General features: G+C 29.9%; 1 protein-coding gene and 1 long non-coding RNA gene across 2 annotated transcripts; one reads left to right on the top strand and one right to left on the bottom strand.

Moving 5' to 3' along the window:
- Positions 1-13,770: 13,770 nt before the first annotated feature.
- Positions 13,771-14,732, bottom strand: LOC121172766 (uncharacterized). The gene is made up of 2 exons (XR_005886375.1): positions 14,552-14,732; positions 13,771-14,466 (listed from the first exon to the last, which is right to left on the bottom strand). It is a non-coding gene; the product is annotated as an uncharacterized lncRNA (long non-coding RNA).
- Positions 14,733-15,660: 928 nt separating this feature from the next.
- Positions 15,661-17,836, top strand: LOC100305526 (PLAT domain-containing protein). The gene is made up of 3 exons (NM_001249666.3): positions 15,661-15,898; positions 16,014-16,127; positions 17,191-17,836. Exons 1-3 carry the CDS (start codon positions 15,776-15,778, stop codon positions 17,515-17,517), a joined length of 564 nt encoding a protein of 187 aa, NP_001236595.2. The 5' UTR covers positions 15,661-15,775; the 3' UTR covers positions 17,518-17,836.
- Positions 17,837-19,964: the final 2,128 nt, after the last annotated feature.

The following is a 19,964-nucleotide window of genomic DNA, read 5'->3' as shown; positions in this document are numbered from 1 at the left end:
TTTCTATTAAACTAAAGTAAATAGTGAAATTTATGTTTGAAAGTGTGAGACGACGACAAATTAATTTATGAAAGATAAAAAAAATTTAAATTAGCTTCTAAATATGCAAAAAATATAACAAATTAGTCTTGCATATAATTTAATAACAAATTGGTTCCTAAAATTTTTTATTTAACGTCAAATTGATTCTCAAAAAATATAATTTATTGTCAAATTGGTCTTTGAAGATTATAACTTAATAATAAAATGATCTCACAAATTAAACGACATAAGTAATTTGTTGCACTTTGTAGACATTCAAGAACTAATAAATTTATATTTTTCACATTCAAAGATCAATTTGTCACTACATCATATTTTTAGGGATAAATTTAATTATTTACCCTAAACTGTATCTCATCATATTTTCTATCATCAGGTTGTTGTGCATTTTATAAAGTAAAAATTACCAAACATTTTTGGGACAATTTAATTTATTTTATTTTATATAATGACTCCAAATAAATTACCTAAATTCTTATATCTATATTTATTTAGAATGTGAATTTTCTACCGTTGTACATATTTTGTTCTAAAATACTGTAATTTTTTTAAAAAAATTCTGAAAATACCACAATTTAACTACTAACAATTTTATGAAACGGCCAATAGATAGAGTGTCAACCATATGCGGGGGTACATATAAAGGCACAAACAAGTTCTCTTTTTGAAATTCAGAACACAAGAGTCATTGAGAAAATTTTCGGTTGAAGATTCTGAAAAAGAAAACGATGGCGATGAAGCTGCAGGTTCTTCTTCTTCTCTTGTTATGTATTGCATCGGAACTGACGACCCATTCAGTCTCAAATTCTCTCGAACGTTGCGATGCTGAAACTGAGTACAACTCCTATGGCTACATTGATGAGGTACTAGCTAGTGCTATCTCATTTTCGTGACAACCCTTTTTCTTTTTGTGTATGTAAAATATGAAGGTCGATCAAAAAGTTAATTTATTTTTATTCTATGTGTACTCCAATATTAGAGGAAGAAGGCATTGAACGACTCATCATGTACTTACCAAGTGGTCATAGGTGCAAGTTGTTCATCGCCCAATTTCACAATGGGGGACATCATTATTCGCTTTGGGGATCCTCTTCGCAACCAGGTTAGTTTTGCTTTGTCCTCCTTCAAATGAATTTCAAGATTTTCGTTCTTTCTTTCTTTCTTTCTTTTCTTTCTTGCTTGTGGTGCAACCATGTTTAAGGGGTTCCAAGAAGATTAATTAAGTCTTGAACGAAATGTACGTTGAGATAAATACATTGTTTATTGAAGAATTATAAGCAAACCCTTGATCGAAATTGAGCTCAAGAATCATGGGTATTCAATATTGTTTTTGTTCACTATATGTTTATTTCGAGCTGAATTTTCTTTCTTTATTTGCTTTTTTTACTTTGGTGGAGCACATTTTGTTAAATTATTATTATTTATTGCATTGGTACATTAGTTTTGTTTGCTTGGTTATAAAAACTTATTTTTTTAAAAATTAAATTGAAAAAAGTAAGTAAACTGAACAGAGATACGTACTTCTATCGCTTCTTAATATTGCTCAAAAGTTCATAAATTGCATCTATATTTTTGTTTAGATCAATGGCTACCTGGGTAGAAAAGGCTTGGTAACTAATTAACCAATAGTTTATAGAAGAATTAAAACAAACCCTTGGTCGAAATTGAGCTGATTATTATTTTTATAGCAAGCTGATTATTGAACTTTTATTTTCTATGTTTACTAATTAAAGGAAGCTTAGTTTGGATCGATATTATTAACTTGAAAAAAAATAATCAATATTGATTATCAGGTATATGAAGAAAAACTGATTGTTCCACGTTCAAGGACAATTGAGCAGTGTTCTCGAGATATATTTCAGTTAAATGGTGCATGCGTATCTTCGATTTGTTTTGTGGAGCTGTATAGCTATGGTGCAATGGATGGTTGGAAGCCTGAAAGAGTGCAAATCTATGACATGATGAACATATTACCTACTACGAATTTCAAACTCATCCCACTCAGGGGAAGGTGGTGGATTGGGTATAATTGGTGCCTCACAAAATTTCTTTTTAACTACCTTGGTCATTTTAATGATAATAAAAAGAAAGTAATAGGCTCAAAAATGGTTTCATTTGTTGTTGAGACTTTGGTTAACAAATCAGGTAGTTAAACTAGTAAAGAAGTTTGAATTAATACAAGAATTTGTACAAATTACTCTTTTCTTTTACCACTAATCTAACCTAGTGATGTACCATAACTGCTTTTACATATAGCTGTGAAACTTATTTGTACTCTTACCTCTCCATTTTTTTTTTACTTAGTATCTTTTTACATTTCTTAATTTTTTTCTTTCTTTCTCCCTTGTATTCCCTAAGTTATGCTTCAATATTCAAAGCTTTCCCGGCTTATTTATATTGGTAAACTTGAATGTTTAGATAATTCAGGAAAGAAGCTATGTCAGAAAAAATGTAGTTATAAAAAAGGTTTAATAAGGTGGCTAAAATCACCACAAACCATTTTTTGATCGTAACAAATGTAGAATTAGTGAGAGCATTGCTTTGAGGAACAAGTTGTTATCAATGCAAACTACATACCACAGTTAACGTTTGAATTAAAATGAAAGAAAATGGTCGCAACAAAATATTATTGTAGCGGCAATGAATGTTGCATAATCACATTCTTCATTGTAATAGTACTAGCTAGTAGTATTTTTTCTTTACATCAAATGTATCATAAGTATAATTGGGGATGATATAATAATATTTTTTTACAAACTTACAAATATCCTATTAACATTTTTAATTTTTTTTTTCTTATCATATTACATTACCAATTAAATCATACATTTATTTTCTTTTTATCTCCCTCAAGATGATAACACTTAAGAAGTGTCCAGAGTCATTTTCTTTATAACTATCAATACAGGCCAGCTCATTGTTACTCAAGATGTCAATCCGATTCAATTCATTGATTTAGTGGATTGACTCATTAAATTAAAATATAAAAACATAAAAAGAAAAATACTTGGTGACGCTTGGTTAGAATGTTTTCTATTTTTATTTTCAAAGAAAATAGAAAATAAGAATGAATATATTTAGTTAAAATTTTAAAAATATTTTCTCTGACAATATTTTAAAATATTGAAGTAAAGTTGAAAAAATTAAATCAACCTTTTTGCTTTTTAATCTTTATTGAAGAAGCAAAAAAGCAATGTCAACATAATAAATAAGGTAGTGTCTAATATTTAGGGACCTAAGGTCAATTTTTTTTATAGAAATTTAAAAAAATAATAATTATAATTTTTTTAATAATGTTTTAGATTTCTAAGCTACAGAATTATATATTAATATCTTATATTCAAATTAGTCTAATATGTGCATATGTATGTGTGTCTGTTGCAATCTATAGCTCTACACCTTCTATTTTCACTTCTAATCATTTAATTCTCTCACCAATTAACTATTAAAATGTTAAAATATAACATAATTATTTTATTGTGATGTATATTTATACTTGCATTCTACCTAAGACAAATGCTTGGATGACCTTGTTATCTATATTATCATAATGATAAATATTTACTTTATAAATTAAAATAAACATATTTTTTAAAATTGAAAACTTGAAAATAAAAACTATTTTTAGAAAATAAAAAATAAAAAATTAAATTAAACGCCACCTTAATTTTTTTCCTTGATAATCATGACATAATCAAACTGACATGAAACAAAAGCCCATCATAAATGGGAAAACCCAAAAACAAAAATATGCAAAGCCCGCTGGGTAAGTCCGCACAAGAACACTCATCTATGTAGCAACAAAAGCAGTCTAAAACCCATTTACGGGAGAGAACCACAAAATGGAAGTAAAAACTGAACGAAGCACCAATTAGCAATAGGGGAGAGTCGAGCAAGGGTAGAGGGAACTTGCCAACAAATAGAGCTTTTTAGTCAAGTGGTCAATACTTCTATTTTTTTTTAAAATTTGGGCAAGAAATTATGGATATTTTCCAGAGAAATTAATCTTACTCACAATGTATAAGTGTTATTGATCTAAGAGAATTTTATTAATACTTTTATTTATATTTACTCATTTTTTTATTAATAAAAATAAAATTAATTATATTTTTATTCTTCAAATTTTTGTAAATTTCAATTTTAATCTTTAAGGAAAAAACAATGACATTTTTAGTTCATGCCATCAAGTAGCAGCAAGTAACAACCACCTTGGCAGTTCAATAATTTGTCACATCATAAAAATGTCTTATAGGACAGTTGTGAAGCTTGACCAATAATGTTCAAGGGGTCATGATAGTAAGAGATATTCTTATAATCAAAATTCAAAATCTAGTCCAACTTAGAAAATCTAATTATTTATCCAATAAATCAACCCTAATCAAATATAATATTTCATTAATCACTAAAAGTTATTTCATTCTTCTTTAAAAAAAGTTATTTCATGCACTCATCAATAATTACTAATAAGCTAATATGATGTGATGACATAATTGACAAACAGCCTTATTCCTTAACTATATTCAAGGTTTGATCCTTGGTTTGTGCATGTAGAAGAAAAATATATGTTGAAAAATGTGAAATATATTTCAATATCTAAAGACATTAATTTTTTACTTTCAACCAAGTAATAATTGAAATCACAAAAAATTTACTAATTAGAGCATCAATACTCTCCTATCTTCTTTCTCTTACACACAAGTGTCTTTCATTTTCAAATTAACCATACTCGTGTCCTCTACATCTTCTTCAAGACCTTATTAAGCTTTTTTTTTTTGAAAAACTTGATATTCACTATTAGCAAAAAGTGACTTCTTAGTTAAGTTTTGTGATGACTTCTCAAGGAAGTTTTAATATTTTTTTGGTTTAATTACTATAAGAAAAATGATTATATATTAATAATATAAATAATTTTATTCAGTCATTTAATCCTAACTCATTATGTTTGATAAATTTATTAGATTTTAAAATAAATTATCGTATAATAAATCAAATGATGATTTCTAATTGAATTACAATATAAAACAAGTCCAACTCCTCTCCATTCCTTAGATATATGGACATTTTCATTTCTTTCCTTATACATTTGACACGTGGCATTGAATTTTTTAAGGGCTGAGATCTCTTTTCTTCTATTTCTTTGCGTGTTCCGGCAAATGCTTTCCTTTCTTCCTGCTATGAACATTAACTGCCCTTTTCTTATAATAAGTTTCATAAAGCTAGAAAAATTACCACTGCATATTATTTTTAGAACTTGTATTCTTACATTATTCAAGTTCATTAAAAATAAGTAAAATATATATTACGGTATGTGTTCTTTTAATTAATAAAAAATAATATGAAAAAATAATAAATATATTTTTTATTAGAAAATACAAAAATTGATTTTTTAGCAAAAAAAAAGGATGAGATTAAATAATATTGCTACTTTGCTATACGCCTTAAATAATTAAATGTTTTGTATATATACATATTAAATTAATAAGCAACATACTCTCTTGTCTCTGATTATAAGACATAGTTGAGTAATTTATATTTACTAAAAAAGTTGGTTAATTTAATTATTAACATTAAACTTGTTTATAATTATAATGTTTTTCAAATTTGTTGAATATGTCTTATAAATAAAGATGTTGGGAGTATTATGTTATACACAACAGCATCTTCAATTAATATAATTTAAAAAACTTATTTTGAGTTCTCATTTCTCGTTAATTGGTCCCCCAATGTTACATTATATTTTTTTATGAAAAAATTCAGGTGAATTAGATTTCGATAACTCATCAAGTTGGATAGTCTAAATGATTAATGAGTACTTATAAAAATACTTATAAATGATTTACCAATAAAGTTTTCACCTCCGGTGTGAAAAACAAATATTTGAACATATGTTATTGTGAGGTATGAGTATGAACTTACTATACAAAATTAGTCTTCCCAAACGATTTAAACAAAACAATTCAAGATTGAATACATATATTAATGCAAATTGTCTGTATTAATCGTTGTATTCAATCTCAAACGAGAAATTAAGATTCGCTCATAATATGCATAAATGGTTATATAAAACAATAGTCATATATGAATAAGCATGTAATAACCGATGAGACAAAGAAATACATACCTCGAAAAATGATCGTTAACAAAAGCAAGGAGTGCCAACACGGGAGTGCTATGGTGTGTAGAACTATGGACCGGAAGTACACCGGTTGTAAAAAAAAGACTTGACTTTGTTAGTTTGAGTCAAAAAGTTGTACCTACAAGCAAAACCATTTGTTAAAGATTGGAGAGTAAATGAGGCACACAAATTGAAACACTATTAATTTAGTTCTCATAAATTACCAATTTTACTACGAACAAGTATGCAAATTAATTAAAGTGAAATTATTTCAGCTTAATTAGATGAGGTCTTGGGTTCAAATTCTGAAATGTAATTGTGTTAAATACTTGGAGGGAGAATTTTATTGTTCATAATGATCATATTCAACTCGAATATAATTGTTTCTCGTGAAAAATAGACTTGCTATAAACAAAAAAAAAATCACCAATCTTACTGCCCTACATTTTTTCTTATTAGGAGTATATCAAAACTGCTAGTAGAAAATAACATTTAATATCATAATTCATAAGCTTACAATGCCTAAATGTCTAATAAAGAGAGTTGAGATAAGATCACCATATATATGATAATGATATATATATCCCTCCTCTATCAACATACTTGTACTACTCTTAATTATATCAATTTCGTGAAAATAGCTTTCTCTTAAATATTAATTAGTATTTGTTAAATACTTGAACCACATATACAGTTGGAGGACATAAGACAGAAAAATCTATATAGGATGCTGGTTACAAGTAAGACTACAATTTTTTGTCTAAGTCACAAATTTTCTTTTCATTCGGCATATGTATACAACAAATTGAAAGTTTTAACTACTAATTTTTTCTTTCTTGTGTTATTTTTTCCAATTTTTAGTTTTTAGCAGTATGGCCTTCACAAAGAACAAAGTGATGATGCAGATTTTTGCAACCAATGTGTAGAATCTTTGGGAAAAGTGGGAGCTTCGTTTCATGGTTTTGTCAAGCCTCATCTTCCAAAACATCCTAATCATTCTGGGGAACAAGAAGTAGCAGTGCATAAAATGCTGGCTCAGAATCACACTATCATTCTCCTACATGCTATCAGATTGGCTTGCAACAATCTCACTAGGTGTTCTTTCTAACAAATTAGTAGGAGATAATATTGAAGAAAAATGTGATGATTTTGTGGATCCAAAGTATGTCATTGTATCTCTTTGGGCTCCAATTCTTCTCATTCACCTTCCATATACTGATGCTTCTTAACCTTAGACAACAAATTGGATATTTATGCAAAATTTTCCTTTAATATCCTGCAATTTAGGTCTGGCATGTTCTTTTTTTTGCCAATTAGTGTATTTCTTTCACTATACGACTAAGACCAATAATCAAGCAGTTTCACTACTTTTTATATGGTTGATAATAAGAACTAGGAAATGGTTGCCGATTATTCTATATGTAATGCTTATTGCTTAATGTAATATCTACTTTCAACACTCATTATGATTTCTTTTTAAGCTAGATATTGTGCCCTGTTTCAACTTCCATTCAATGTTTTTATCAGGAAGAGCACAACTAGGGTCAATGTGGTGTTGAGGGGGGTAAAATCATTTTGGTCCACTGATGCAACATGACCTAAAGCTCAAACAGAAAATAGGAAATATGAGTACAATTTAGTTCTACAACAATCCTCTAAAGGAAATTGAGGCTAATTCAATTTAGTTAGGTTATAGAAAACTAACAAACACACATCATGAAAACAATGATCTTGAAGAAAAAATTTACCATCAAGAGTTAAGAAACATCGGTGTAGAAGGGAAAAAGGAAGTCATGTGACAGAATTAATGAGTCAATGTCAAAGGCCATTTACTTTCATCTTTTTCTATTTTCATTTTCAAAGAAAATACAAAATATAACTGAAAATATGTTTGGTTGAAAGTTAGGAAACATTTCCTTTGAAAATGTTTCAAAAAATAAGATCAAATCAGAAAGAAAAAAAATGTTGTTTTCTATTTTCGGTGAAAACGTGGTGGCAAACTTGTAATAACATTGAAACGTATCTGGTGCCATCTCTAATTCTCTTTCCTTTTTTCTTTTTTTGCACGAGCATGTTGATAACGCATATATCTTGTGATGTGGGTGTTGATTGTTGGGAATAAATTTGTATGTCCATGATCTAAGTCATCATGTAATCAATTCTAATTTTAATAAAGTATTATTTTATTTTCATTGTCATATTTCACTATTTGATTAAATGGTCCATTTGATAATGTCATTGATTAAAATTAAAGACTTGTTATTATAATAGAGATTATGATAATGAGAAACAAGTTTGTTCTAATTTTAATCTAAACCATTTTTGATCATAGGATTATTGTAAATAAGATATCAATAATATGGATAGATTAATATATATGTGATAATATTTATTGGATAAATATTAATAGATCTCATTTATTAATTTGCATATATAGATGAGTCACATGTTGATGTGATCATTGAACTAACTCAATTGAAATTTTCTAATGGTTAAAATTTACCATAAACTGTGATGTGAACCTGAGTAGGAGCGGATCGTTTGATACAGGCTACGAAGATTTGGATGACGCCACTTCCGGTGAAGGAAGATAAGTCAGGGTAGACGCCACTTCCGGTTAAGGAAGATAAGTCTGGGTAGACGCCACTTCCGGTTAAGGAAGATAAGTCTGGGTAGACGCCACAAGGATTACCTTGATAAGTCTGATATTGGTTCAACAAGGAACCCAGAGAGAAACTCTCACCAAATTTTATGAAAATGCCAAAAGTTTTTTTTTATTCAAAACAAAAACCAATACTTATAGTGTATCTGAACTAAAAGATAAAAATAGACATGGGCCTTCTAAATAGTTTGGGCCAAAATTACAATAAATAAAAATTATAACTAAAAAATATATTTAACTTGGGCCTTCAGCAACAATTAATAGTCTTGATAGTGTCTCTGCCTCTGGGCCTTCATCCTTCTCCACTTGGGCCTTCATCCTTCTCCACTCGGGGGCTTTGTCCTTCTCCACTTGGGCCTTCGTCCTTCTCCACTTGGGCCTTTAGACTGTATTTGGCCTGTTTCATGATTCTCATCATTCCCTCCTTCTTGGAAAACATTTGTCCTCAAATGTCCAGGATCATCACCGGGTTCAAGTACCACTTCCTTCCTTTTCTTGTTGGCTTGCTTAGTATAACTTTCATTCTTCTTTGCAATTTGCACCTTCACTTGGTCATACAATCTTTTCACATACTCAACTTTGACCTGTGCATCCTTATGCTGAGTCTCTTGGGGCTTGCGGTTGTAAGTTGGCTTGTTAGGCAATGAAGCTTCTAGAAGGAGATCAACTTGATGTTTCATGAAGCAAGCAAATTGTTATTAGATTATATGTTGTTTCTTGTTGTCATGAGACCATCCATGCTTCCTAATGGGATTGGTGGGATAAGGTTCCAAGACACATGTGCTGAGGCATCTGAAATTTTTATGGACAGAAAGTCTATAAACCGTAAGAAGGAAGCATGCCAAAAGCTACTCAAGGTGAGTAGTGAGAGTGAGATTGTTTTTCCTTCAGAGGTGAAAGGGGATAAAAGCCATTAATAATGTGACCTCTTGTTATGCCTAAAGTTTGTCTCCTCCAAGCACATTTGTTCAGCATAGGTGGAGTTTTGACTGATCATTTTCCTGGGAAGCCTTTAATGGTTTATGACTTGATAGGGACAGAAAAACCAACAAATTTGAGGACCAATAGAGGGACAAAGGTTTATAGAGTTGCCCACAACTCCACAGTTCAATTAGTCTTGCAAGATACTGCAATGATGGAATGGTATTTGCATTGAACAACATGGGAGTCAAAGTACCTATGAACGGTTATAATAATTGGTTAATTAGTAAGATGGTTAAGCTCCATACATAAACATCATGATTTCAGGGGAAAGGCAACATTCAAGTTATTATTTCTGAAATGCTAAATCTGTGACTTGAGATTTCACAATCCCTTTCCTTAATTCTAGGATTTTATATTCCTAATTTATGCCTAATAATAAAGTATAAACTATTCTCATTTGTGAACACCTTTGTTGTCATTCAATATTAACAAAAGCATTCTGTTATCATGTTGTTCTAGGGTTCCCAACACTGACTCTTACCATCAACACTAACTCTATGGCAAATATTGAGGCTCATACAGAAAAGGAAGCAAATCAATTTTCTTTCAAACGACAATAATCAAATGTGTGTGTGTGAGGTAACATATCTATTATTGAGTGCCATGTAATTCCCATCACAGAAACCATGTCACCTATCATGTCAATGTGACCCATAATCTCAAAGTTACAAAGGGGTTTTTATTATGTGTTTTGAAAGTAAAAAGCAGTTCCATTTGTTAAAGCTCAAATGCCAAGTATAGGATTTTGTTTGTTTTACATCAAAATTTAGATATTTGTTGTTGTTCCATTTGTTCAACCCTAAACCACATGTGTACGTAAAATTTTTTAAGTTAAGTCAAGCCTTAAGCAACTAACTTCTTCAAGACCAAATAAGCAAAGAAAAATGGAAGCTTACCTTCACGAACACATTCACAAACACTTGCAGGTCGCGACAACTGAAGGACACGAAGCTGAGGTCATGGTGGTGCGAGAGTAAGGCCAACATGCGAGGCTGAGGTTAAGGTGGTGTGACAGGGGTTCCTTTGGTGGAAAACAACACACAATCAACGCCGGAATAAAGAATTTTGTGCTAACAACTGAGAGATAAAGGGATTTCGACAATCTTACTGTGAGCGCGTGACAGGAAAATGTCCCAATTAGATTATATATGTAAAGTTAACGGCGTTATATATATAAAACCATCTTTGTATCTCACGATTTCTAAGACGGTTTTTACAGAAAAACTGTCTTAAATAACTTCCACTTAATTGCAAAAATGTCACTGTCTAGCCTACTAAGACGGTCTTATAGGTAAACGTCGTTGTAGATTTCATTTAAAGACAATTTTTAAAAACCGTCTTCGTTGGAGAAGTAACATATTTACGTAAATGCCACCACATAGCCTACTACGACGGTTATGTCACAACCGTCGTCGAAGGTGCGTCATAAAAAAAACTTTTTTTAGTAGTGAAGCTTTGTTAACAGATACTTGTTGGAGTAAGCACATGGTGTTTAACATCTTTATCTTTTAATTTTATTATTCTTAATATTGTTCGTATGTTGACAATTAATTCGTTTTCAGGTTTTATTTGTTGTTATATTTGAATTTGTCTCGCATGTTATTGGTTTAATTTGTTTCTTATATTGATGTTGATAGGCCTTCTCATGTGTGTGTTTGGCAATATGTGTATGTGTGTTCTTGATACCTCATCCATTGATTTTTTTTTTCATAATATGTATAGTCAGAACAACATGGGCTTGTAATTATCTTTTTATTTTGATTAAATTTTAAATCTTGATATGCAATATTTTTAACTATTTTAAATTGAATATATCATTTTTAAATAAACTATTTTTTAAGATTATTACTATTTTGATCAATCTTTTAAATTTCGTGATATGATATTAAGATTGCAATAAACTTTTTAGGATTGATTAAGATTATAAATATTAAATGTATTCATTTTGAGATTTTTTGACGTGTTTTTGAGATTTAATTTATCGAAAGGAAATATCTTTAACTTGATAAAGTACATTAGTATTTAAAATTTAAATAATATAGTTTTTCCTTGTTATGCACCTTGAAGATTTTTCCTATTTGTATCTTTGTTTACTAACTATATGTATATACTCACTTTGATCTTGCACGTTGTGTGCCCAAAAAATATATTGATTCCATTGTTGAGCGGTTTAACAAAAAAGATGAATACTCACCCTCTTACCGTCGCTGACGATTAGATCATACAAATTTTGTTGAGGTTACCAGTGGGATCTTAAGTGCATTTCAAATGCGTGTGTAAGTCATGACTTTCTCTCATTTTTGATCCCTAGTTAAGCATGGCAGTGGAATCTTATCCCGTGGGAACTAAATCGAATTCTCCTCGACTTTGACAGATAAAAACCGCGTTGATCAGATTTGTGGTCGGATTCGGGTTTTCCCCGATAACCCAAAATGGGGGCGGGGGTGGGTATGGGATTATTGATATATGCCCCGACCCCAACCCCAACCCCGACCCGCCCCAGAATTATAGAGGAAGAAAAGGTGCCGATTTGGAGTTGAGTGAGTATTTGTTATAATTTGAAAAACCTAATTCCTAAAACCTAATTTGCATCGTGGCTCCTCAGTCCTCACTCTACCTACCTCTCTCACAAATTCATTGGTTTGGGATTTGGAGTTGTCACTCCTCTACTTCGATTTCCTCTCCGATCTCAATTCCGCCATTGACGAGGACACCAAAGTCTCTCTCTCTCTCTCTTAACCATCCATCGCATTGCAATGGATCATTTTTTTTCTTCTTTTCTTGTTTGCTTTTCCATATTATTTCATTTGTTTGATATTTGATTTGATTTTGAATGTTGCTGATTTACTTCTATTCTTCTCTTTGTTTGGATTCGTTCGTGAATCTTTTTGTCTAGTAGATTAAGTTTGAGATTCAAAGACGTATTACAGTCTAATTTCACTAGCTGAAAACTTGCTCGAACTCTACATTTTGGAGAGAAATATTTGAGAAATAAAGGTTCACTTGTTTATTTAAGTGTCACCTGTGAATCTGTGGAAAAACTACCAATGAAGGAGCTATTAGAACAAGAAAACTTTAAATGGGAATTAGGGGTGCTCTGAATTATTAGAACTCCACCAAAAGTTAAGATTTCTAAAGAAGTCTTTGTGAAGAAAAAAAAAAAGCAGAAAAGAATTCCTAGTTGAATGAGTTACAAAAAAAAAATAGAGGAAGAAAAGGGGCAAGAAATTGTGAGTATTTGAAGTGGGGAAAAAAGAGGCTTGTGACATCATTTCTTTCGTTTTGGAAATTTTAATCAACTATCAAAAAGCATAAAGAATACATAATTCCATGAGAATAGAATTCCTTTATGTTTTGCAATCTACTAGTTTCAAATAAATGGTTAAGGCTATTGAAAAATGAAAACTCTTGTCATCTCTAAGGTTATATTTGTGAGATGTAATTCCCCTTGTGTTGAATGGTTGTGACAGATAGAAAGGGTAGATAGAATCTTGATAATATTTTGGGTGAATTATCCATCAGGATCAATGATTGTGAAGAGTCTTGATGCTTTAACATACATAAAAGCCAAGGAAGGTTATTTGAACCTTTGCACAACTTTTTTAAGTAGATTAAAGAATAAAAAATGTTATGCAAGTAGTCACAAACAATAAAAGTAATTATGTCTTGACTGATAAATTTCAGTATTTGTTAAATTTGTACTATAGCCAAGAAAAATGTCTATACAATGATAAATTTTTCAGAAATTAGCAAAGATATACTTGCTTAAAATAAACCTAGATAAAACTAATCATCATTATCAAGATACAAGAGCCATAATTCGATAATCTGGAACATAAGTACAAAAGTGTGTTTTTATTGCAAGACTGATGATATTTTCTCTGCCATTTATCTGGAAAAAGTGAATAGACAAGGGATTGCTATATATATATATATATATCAAACAAAGACAACTTTGATGTGTCTATTTGGTGAGAGAGCAATGTTTTCTTTCATACAACATGGCGGCAGAAATATTTTTGTAACAGTACTCAAGCTGAAATGCTTGTGAGAACTCTTCAATCAAGGACTTATATGTAATATGAATAAGACTAGCATCATCCAAATGATGCAAATCTGTTCCATGATTAATACATAGCTTGCCTTCTCTCACCAACCCCTTAATGCTTCCTACTTGATGACCGTGACCATGTATTCCACACGGGACGATCCATTTAAATAGACACAAATTTGTTGTGACATTAAGTGCTAAGCCATGATAGGTTATCCAATGAGACACTCTAATACCAACAACAACCAGTTTCTCATTTCCTGTAATACATTACTAAGTAGAATAAGGTAAAAGACAGATGGTTTTAGAATCTAGCTTGTTATATTTCAAATTGAATCATGACAAACACACGAGCATAAATGAATGTATTTTATAATCTTATTTCTCAATTGTAGTAGCAGTCTCTACCTTAATTGAAAAACCATCAATGAGTGTTATATCAACAGGATTTAGAGATTTACCAACCTAAACACCAGTTAAACCTTCCAGCCTAGAAGCCTGAATTGAAAATGATGAAGCAAGAACATGAATAACAACCTCTTCAAGAGTTCTAAGGTACCAATGAAGATCCATCTTGTGTCTTCAAAGGTTGATAATGGGGTGCATAACTAGCTGTAATACAAAACACAGTTAAGTGTTATAAAACACTGCTCAAAATAAAATCAAAACAGGAAATTTCCTAACTGATATAAAACACCTGACCAGGGCCATGGTATGTAACTTCTCCACCACGCTCAGTGTGATAAATATTAAAGGGAGCATTTTGGTTTTTTTCCTCACTAGTGGGTGTGTGCTCACATTGATCCCTCTACCTCTCATACTTTTTCTTCCTCACCATTTCTTCCTTATAAAACCTTTGCTAATGTAGTTATTTTCATATCAAGTGTATTTAATGTAGTTTACTGCCATGTTGATTTTATCAGCAAAGGTAAATAATATATATTAAAATAGTATAAGGGGTGTCAAAAATCCATATACAAAGACAAAAAAACTAGACATATTCTTGTTGTATCTCCCCTTGGTTAATTACAAAGGTAAGCTGGTTGAGCATTTCGTGCATATGAGATGGAGATAATATGTTTTGGTACATACAGAGAGAGTTTGCTATCACTCCCCGGTGAATTTGAGAAAGCAACTGAAGTTAGCAGAAAGCAACTGGGGTTAGTACATGTTAGATTTTGTTTTTTTTATTATTCTTAATATTGTCAATGTGTTGACAGAGTTAATTTTTCGGTCTTTTACGTTGTTTTCAGGTTGAATTTATCTTGCATGTCATTGGTTTAATTTGTTTCTTATTATATTAATGTTAACAAGTCTTTTGTGTCTTATAATTTCATGATATAAAATCACTAATTTTTAATAAATTTCACTTCTTATTTAATAAGAATTAGAAAAAAAAGAGTGGCAGAGAGTTGCCAGCATTCCTCATAATATAATTTGCATGGACTCGACAAAACCTTTTTTCGTTGCACGTTTTTATTACTACGATGAATAAATAATAAGAAGAGAAACTAAAAAATAAAATAAAACTAATCTGACACTTTTTCATTTTAATTAAGAAATCTCGTGGTCCCGTATTGTTTTTTTAACGTTGTCCTTAGATACTTCAATTTAAAAATTCAAACTCGTGCAACGCACGGAAAATGTACAGCCAGTAAAATAAACACGGAACGACGTGGACAAGGTAGTACGCGAGTCGTAATGTCGCATTTACCCTTCCTTGACTCGACGACGACGTTTTTGCCTTTTGCCGTTTATGCGGTGCCGTGATGCATATAAATACCATAGTGGTGACTTAACAGTGTTATCCAAAGCAGAACAAAGAGCCATTGAACTTTGACTATAATATTCAGAGTTCAGATTACTCACTCTAATCTTCTAAGTTTTCATTTTGGGGTTTAAGTTTCTGAAGGAAAAAAAAATGATAAAGTTTGTTCTATTTTTGTTCTGCTTTGCCTCTGCACTGACCCTTTCAGTATCGGAGTCCAAATCAGCTTCAGTGCAACCTCATGCTGCTGAATCTTTCTCTGTTGGATATATTCAGGTACTAAAATATGTTTTTTTTGATAAATTAAACTACTTTTTTTTTCTTTTGGTGTTGTTTCGTGCATAATATGAAAGCTAAATAATACTTTTTTTTTTGTGTGTGTGTTTAATAGATGAAGACTGCAGCGAACTGTTCTTACCTGGTAGTTATATCTACGAGTTGTTCATCGCCTAAGTTCACAACGGATAAGATCGGTATCACGTTTGGGGATGCTAATGGCAACCAGGTTTTGCCTTTTTCCTTCAATCAATTTCTAGATTTATTTAGTTACTTATTGTGGCGTGTATTTAACGGGTTCAAGATTTAATTTTGAAGGAAATATTGATGAATATTTTGTTTCTAGAAGAGTTATAAACAAATAGCTAATTAAAATTGAACTCGACTGGAGAATCTTGGTCATGAATATTCAGTATTTTTAGGGGCTTCAAATGTTACTTGCAGCTAGTTTATTTATTTATTTGTTTTTGTGTGGAGGTAGGTTTGTTTTGTCATTATTATTATTATTATAATATTTTTTTACGATATTATTATTTACTTGTTTTTCATTAGTTTTACAACTACTTGTTTTGTTATCACATATGCGTCTTAAATTGACAAAAATAATTTTTTTTTTGTCTAAATAAACTGAACAAATACGTCCATATATAGTCAACTGTTGTAAAGTGTAAATTAAGTACTGATATCACTTCTTAGAGCTCAAAAGTACATGTGTTTAGAATGGCAGAAAAAAAAGCCTTTTGTTAAGTGCTATAATTAACAAAGTACTAGAGGCTTCTCATTTCTAATGAAAAGTTAATTAATCTATATTGTGCTATGAAATAAAATATTCAGAGATATTCATCATTCGTTTCTTGTGTTAATTGGATTCGTAAACTATGGGCAATATATAGTCTAAACTGCAAGGTATAATGGTCAAAGTTTCTTGATTATCGTATCGATAGTTTATTTGTAACTACTTATGTTTATGAAAAAATAACCAGTTTAGAATGTTTCTGTGGTTGATTACATTTTGAATTTGACTTTTGTTTTTTGTTGGATTTTTGCATTGACTAAAACATTAATAAATAGCTGGATGACTTAAAAACTCATGTTTGTAAATTAATTTGAATTAGAAAGAGTCGATTTACTGATTTTTAGCTTATTTAAAAATAAAAGTGCTTAATTTGGACCAACTGGATGATTGAACTTTTAAAAAACACACTAGTATTTTTCTACATTTACTAGTCAAGGAAGCTTAATTTGGACCAACTTGAAACATTTTCATTATTATTATTATTATTATTTATCAGGTATATGAACCAAGACTGGATGATCCAATTTCAAGGACATTTGAGCAGTGTTCTTCAGATACATTTCAGATAGATGGTGCTTGTGCATCTCCAATTTGCTATGTGTACCTATATAGATCTGGGGCAGAGGAAGGTTGGGAGCCTGAGAGTGTGAAAATCTATGGCTACAACTCAGAGCCTATTACTTTTGATTTCAACACCTCCATCCCCAATGGCACATGGTATGGGTATAATCTGTGCGAGACTCCTTCTTCTTCATACCAACTATCCCCTCAGAAATGGTTCATGAGTTTGGTTCTAGGCTCTGTTCTTAGTTTTTGGCTGTAATAATGTTATGCAATTAACTTAATCACACATAGCAATACACCTTTTACATATAGCCGTGAAAGGTGAAACTTAGTAGTAGTAGTATTCTATGCCGAAAGTAGGGACATGAGATGTGTAAGGCCAAAGTCAGTTGCTTTGTGACTTGGTGGTTTTCATGCTTTGTGGGAGTTATGTTAAATTTAAGTTAATGTTATGAAAGGAGAAATTCTAGTAGTATACTCTAATGCATGTCTTAATTTTAGAGAAAATGGTATATGTATTGATAATATAAAAGTTTTTTACACTATCATCTAAGAATAAACTCTTATGAATATTAAGTTTGTTAATTTTTATAATAAAAATTATTGTTATATATTGTTAATCAATTAAAAATTATTGTTAGCATGATTTTTAAGATAATAGTTATAAAAATTAACAATTCATATATGATATTTTTCTACTGACAAATTGATAATATGAAAACTTGTATTGATAGTACATACTTATTAATTACTTTTTTAGTACATTTTTAATTATTGGTTAAAATTTATTAAAAATCATTAAATTAGGTATGAAAATTAAATAATAAGTAAGAATAAAAAAATTGTATGAATTTTAATAAATTTCAGCCCACCATAACATAATATGATCAAAAGAGCGTTATGAGCGAGGTAGAAGGAGAAAATAAAATGATAAATGAGTTAACCTAAAACCTATCCCATGTAAGAGAACATTTTGCATAGAGTATTGGATTTAGTTTTCTCATATAATTAACTATTATTATTATTCTTAGTTATAAGCAAAATGTTGAAATACTGTATAGGCATAATGAATTTTCCCGTGAATGAGCTTCTTCAATGTAGTATATGTGTCATTACAGTGCAACAGGAGGTAGCAAAATCTCATCCCTTAAATACAACCTATAAGAGGGTATATTTGTTAAAAAAAATTAGTGAATCACATGATAAAAAAAAAACAAATACGCTGAATAATTTTTCTAAATTCCACATTTGATAGTTGGACAAAATTGACATTAATAAGAAAATAGTGATACGAAGGAGATGAAGATCAACCCCTAAGGAGAAAAATGTCCAAGTTGAACTATGTAGTTTGGATAAATGGACTAATACAAAGTTATAATGGATAGCAATAATGTACCCATGCCCGAAATGGATGACAAAAAAAATAAAAAAAACAAATCTATGCCCGAAATGATCATCCATTTATCATTAGATACTATTGTATCCTTGTTAACACATATATATTGAACATGCCACCACTGAAGCTCCTTAAGCAAATCATAATGTATTCTTTAGCGATATTAAATCAAATAGACTAAATTCTAAATTATATATTTTAACATACAAGAGGAGGGACAACGTAATATTGCATCTTTTAAAGAGAAAAATGTAATTTAATTTATAGTTTAAAATAGAAAGGAATGTTAATGTAATATTTGTATCTCTCACACAAGGAAAGGGAGTGTAAATTACTTTAACAATGTTAAATTAAATGGACTAAATCGTATATTTTAACATAAAAAAGAAAGCCATGTAATATTCACATATTGCATAAAAGAGGAATATAAATAACTCTTTTATTTTTATTACATTATTCCTCTCATCAACTTGCTCTTTTTCTATTTTTATTACATATTACTTATTTCATACTTGAGAATAAGGTGTTATTTGGTTTTCCATGATTTGTTCTCATAATGTGTTTTTGTGTTTTTTTTTTTTTTTGGTGTTGGTTGATTGGATCCAATCAATTCTGAAAAGAAAAATTAATTTAGATTTAATTATTTTATTTTTATTAATTTATTATCCGGTTGGTTTAATTTACTTTTTTAATTGGATCCCGTCTAATTTAAAATGATTTGAGTTGAATTAATTTTTGGTTTTAATCCTACTTTTTATTTTTTTAAAAAAATATTAAATAAAATATAAGATATATAATAACAAATAATTTCAAATATCAAATATCAAATATTTTATTTATATATCATTATATAACTAATAATAGAATATTTATTAACTCAAATAAATAGTAAATAAAAATAAAAAGGAGTGATATTTTAAATATATGAATAAAAATATATTCATACATGTAAATTCGGTCTGAATTGATTTTTAAAATAAAATCCAAAATTTGATTGGATGCAATAAATAACTTCAGTATTTTTTTTTGCATTGGTTTTTTCCATCAGCTCAGAGTGAATCAATTTATAATCACACCTAATCTAGTTGTCTTTCTTTTCTTTTACACAAGCGTATTTCGGCGAAACGATCAAATGGGACATTTTTTTTAATTACTATTCGAGCGTGGGTTTTGAATTATTACCAAAAACAAAATAAGTGGTAACATTTATTAGGATTTCTAAGTTGAAAATTGTAAACAATGTTTCGACTTTTTTTTTTTAACTTAAGTCGTAATAATTGTTTTTTTTTACGATTTTAAAGTCCTTTACA

Source organism: Glycine max, chromosome 9 (assembly GCF_000004515.6).
Source record: "Glycine max cultivar Williams 82 chromosome 9, Glycine_max_v4.0, whole genome shotgun sequence".
In the NCBI taxonomy this organism is placed as follows: Eukaryota; Viridiplantae; Streptophyta; class Magnoliopsida; order Fabales; family Fabaceae; genus Glycine; species Glycine max.
Note: the sequence above shows the minus strand (reverse complement) of the source record. Positions and strands in the feature narration are given on the sequence as shown.

Excerpts from the sequence above, each read along its gene's own strand:
- LOC100305526 (NM_001249666.3), top strand. The coding sequence starts at position 15,776 with ATGATAAAGTTTGTTCTATTTTTGTTCTGCTTTGCCTCTGCACTGACC. Across the intron at positions 15,899-16,013 it reads TCTCTGTTGGATATATTCAG|ATGAAGACTGCAGCGAACTG; the intron begins GTACTAAAATAT and ends TGTGTTTAATAG. Across the intron at positions 16,128-17,190 it reads GGGATGCTAATGGCAACCAG|GTATATGAACCAAGACTGGA; the intron begins GTTTTGCCTTTT and ends ATTATTTATCAG.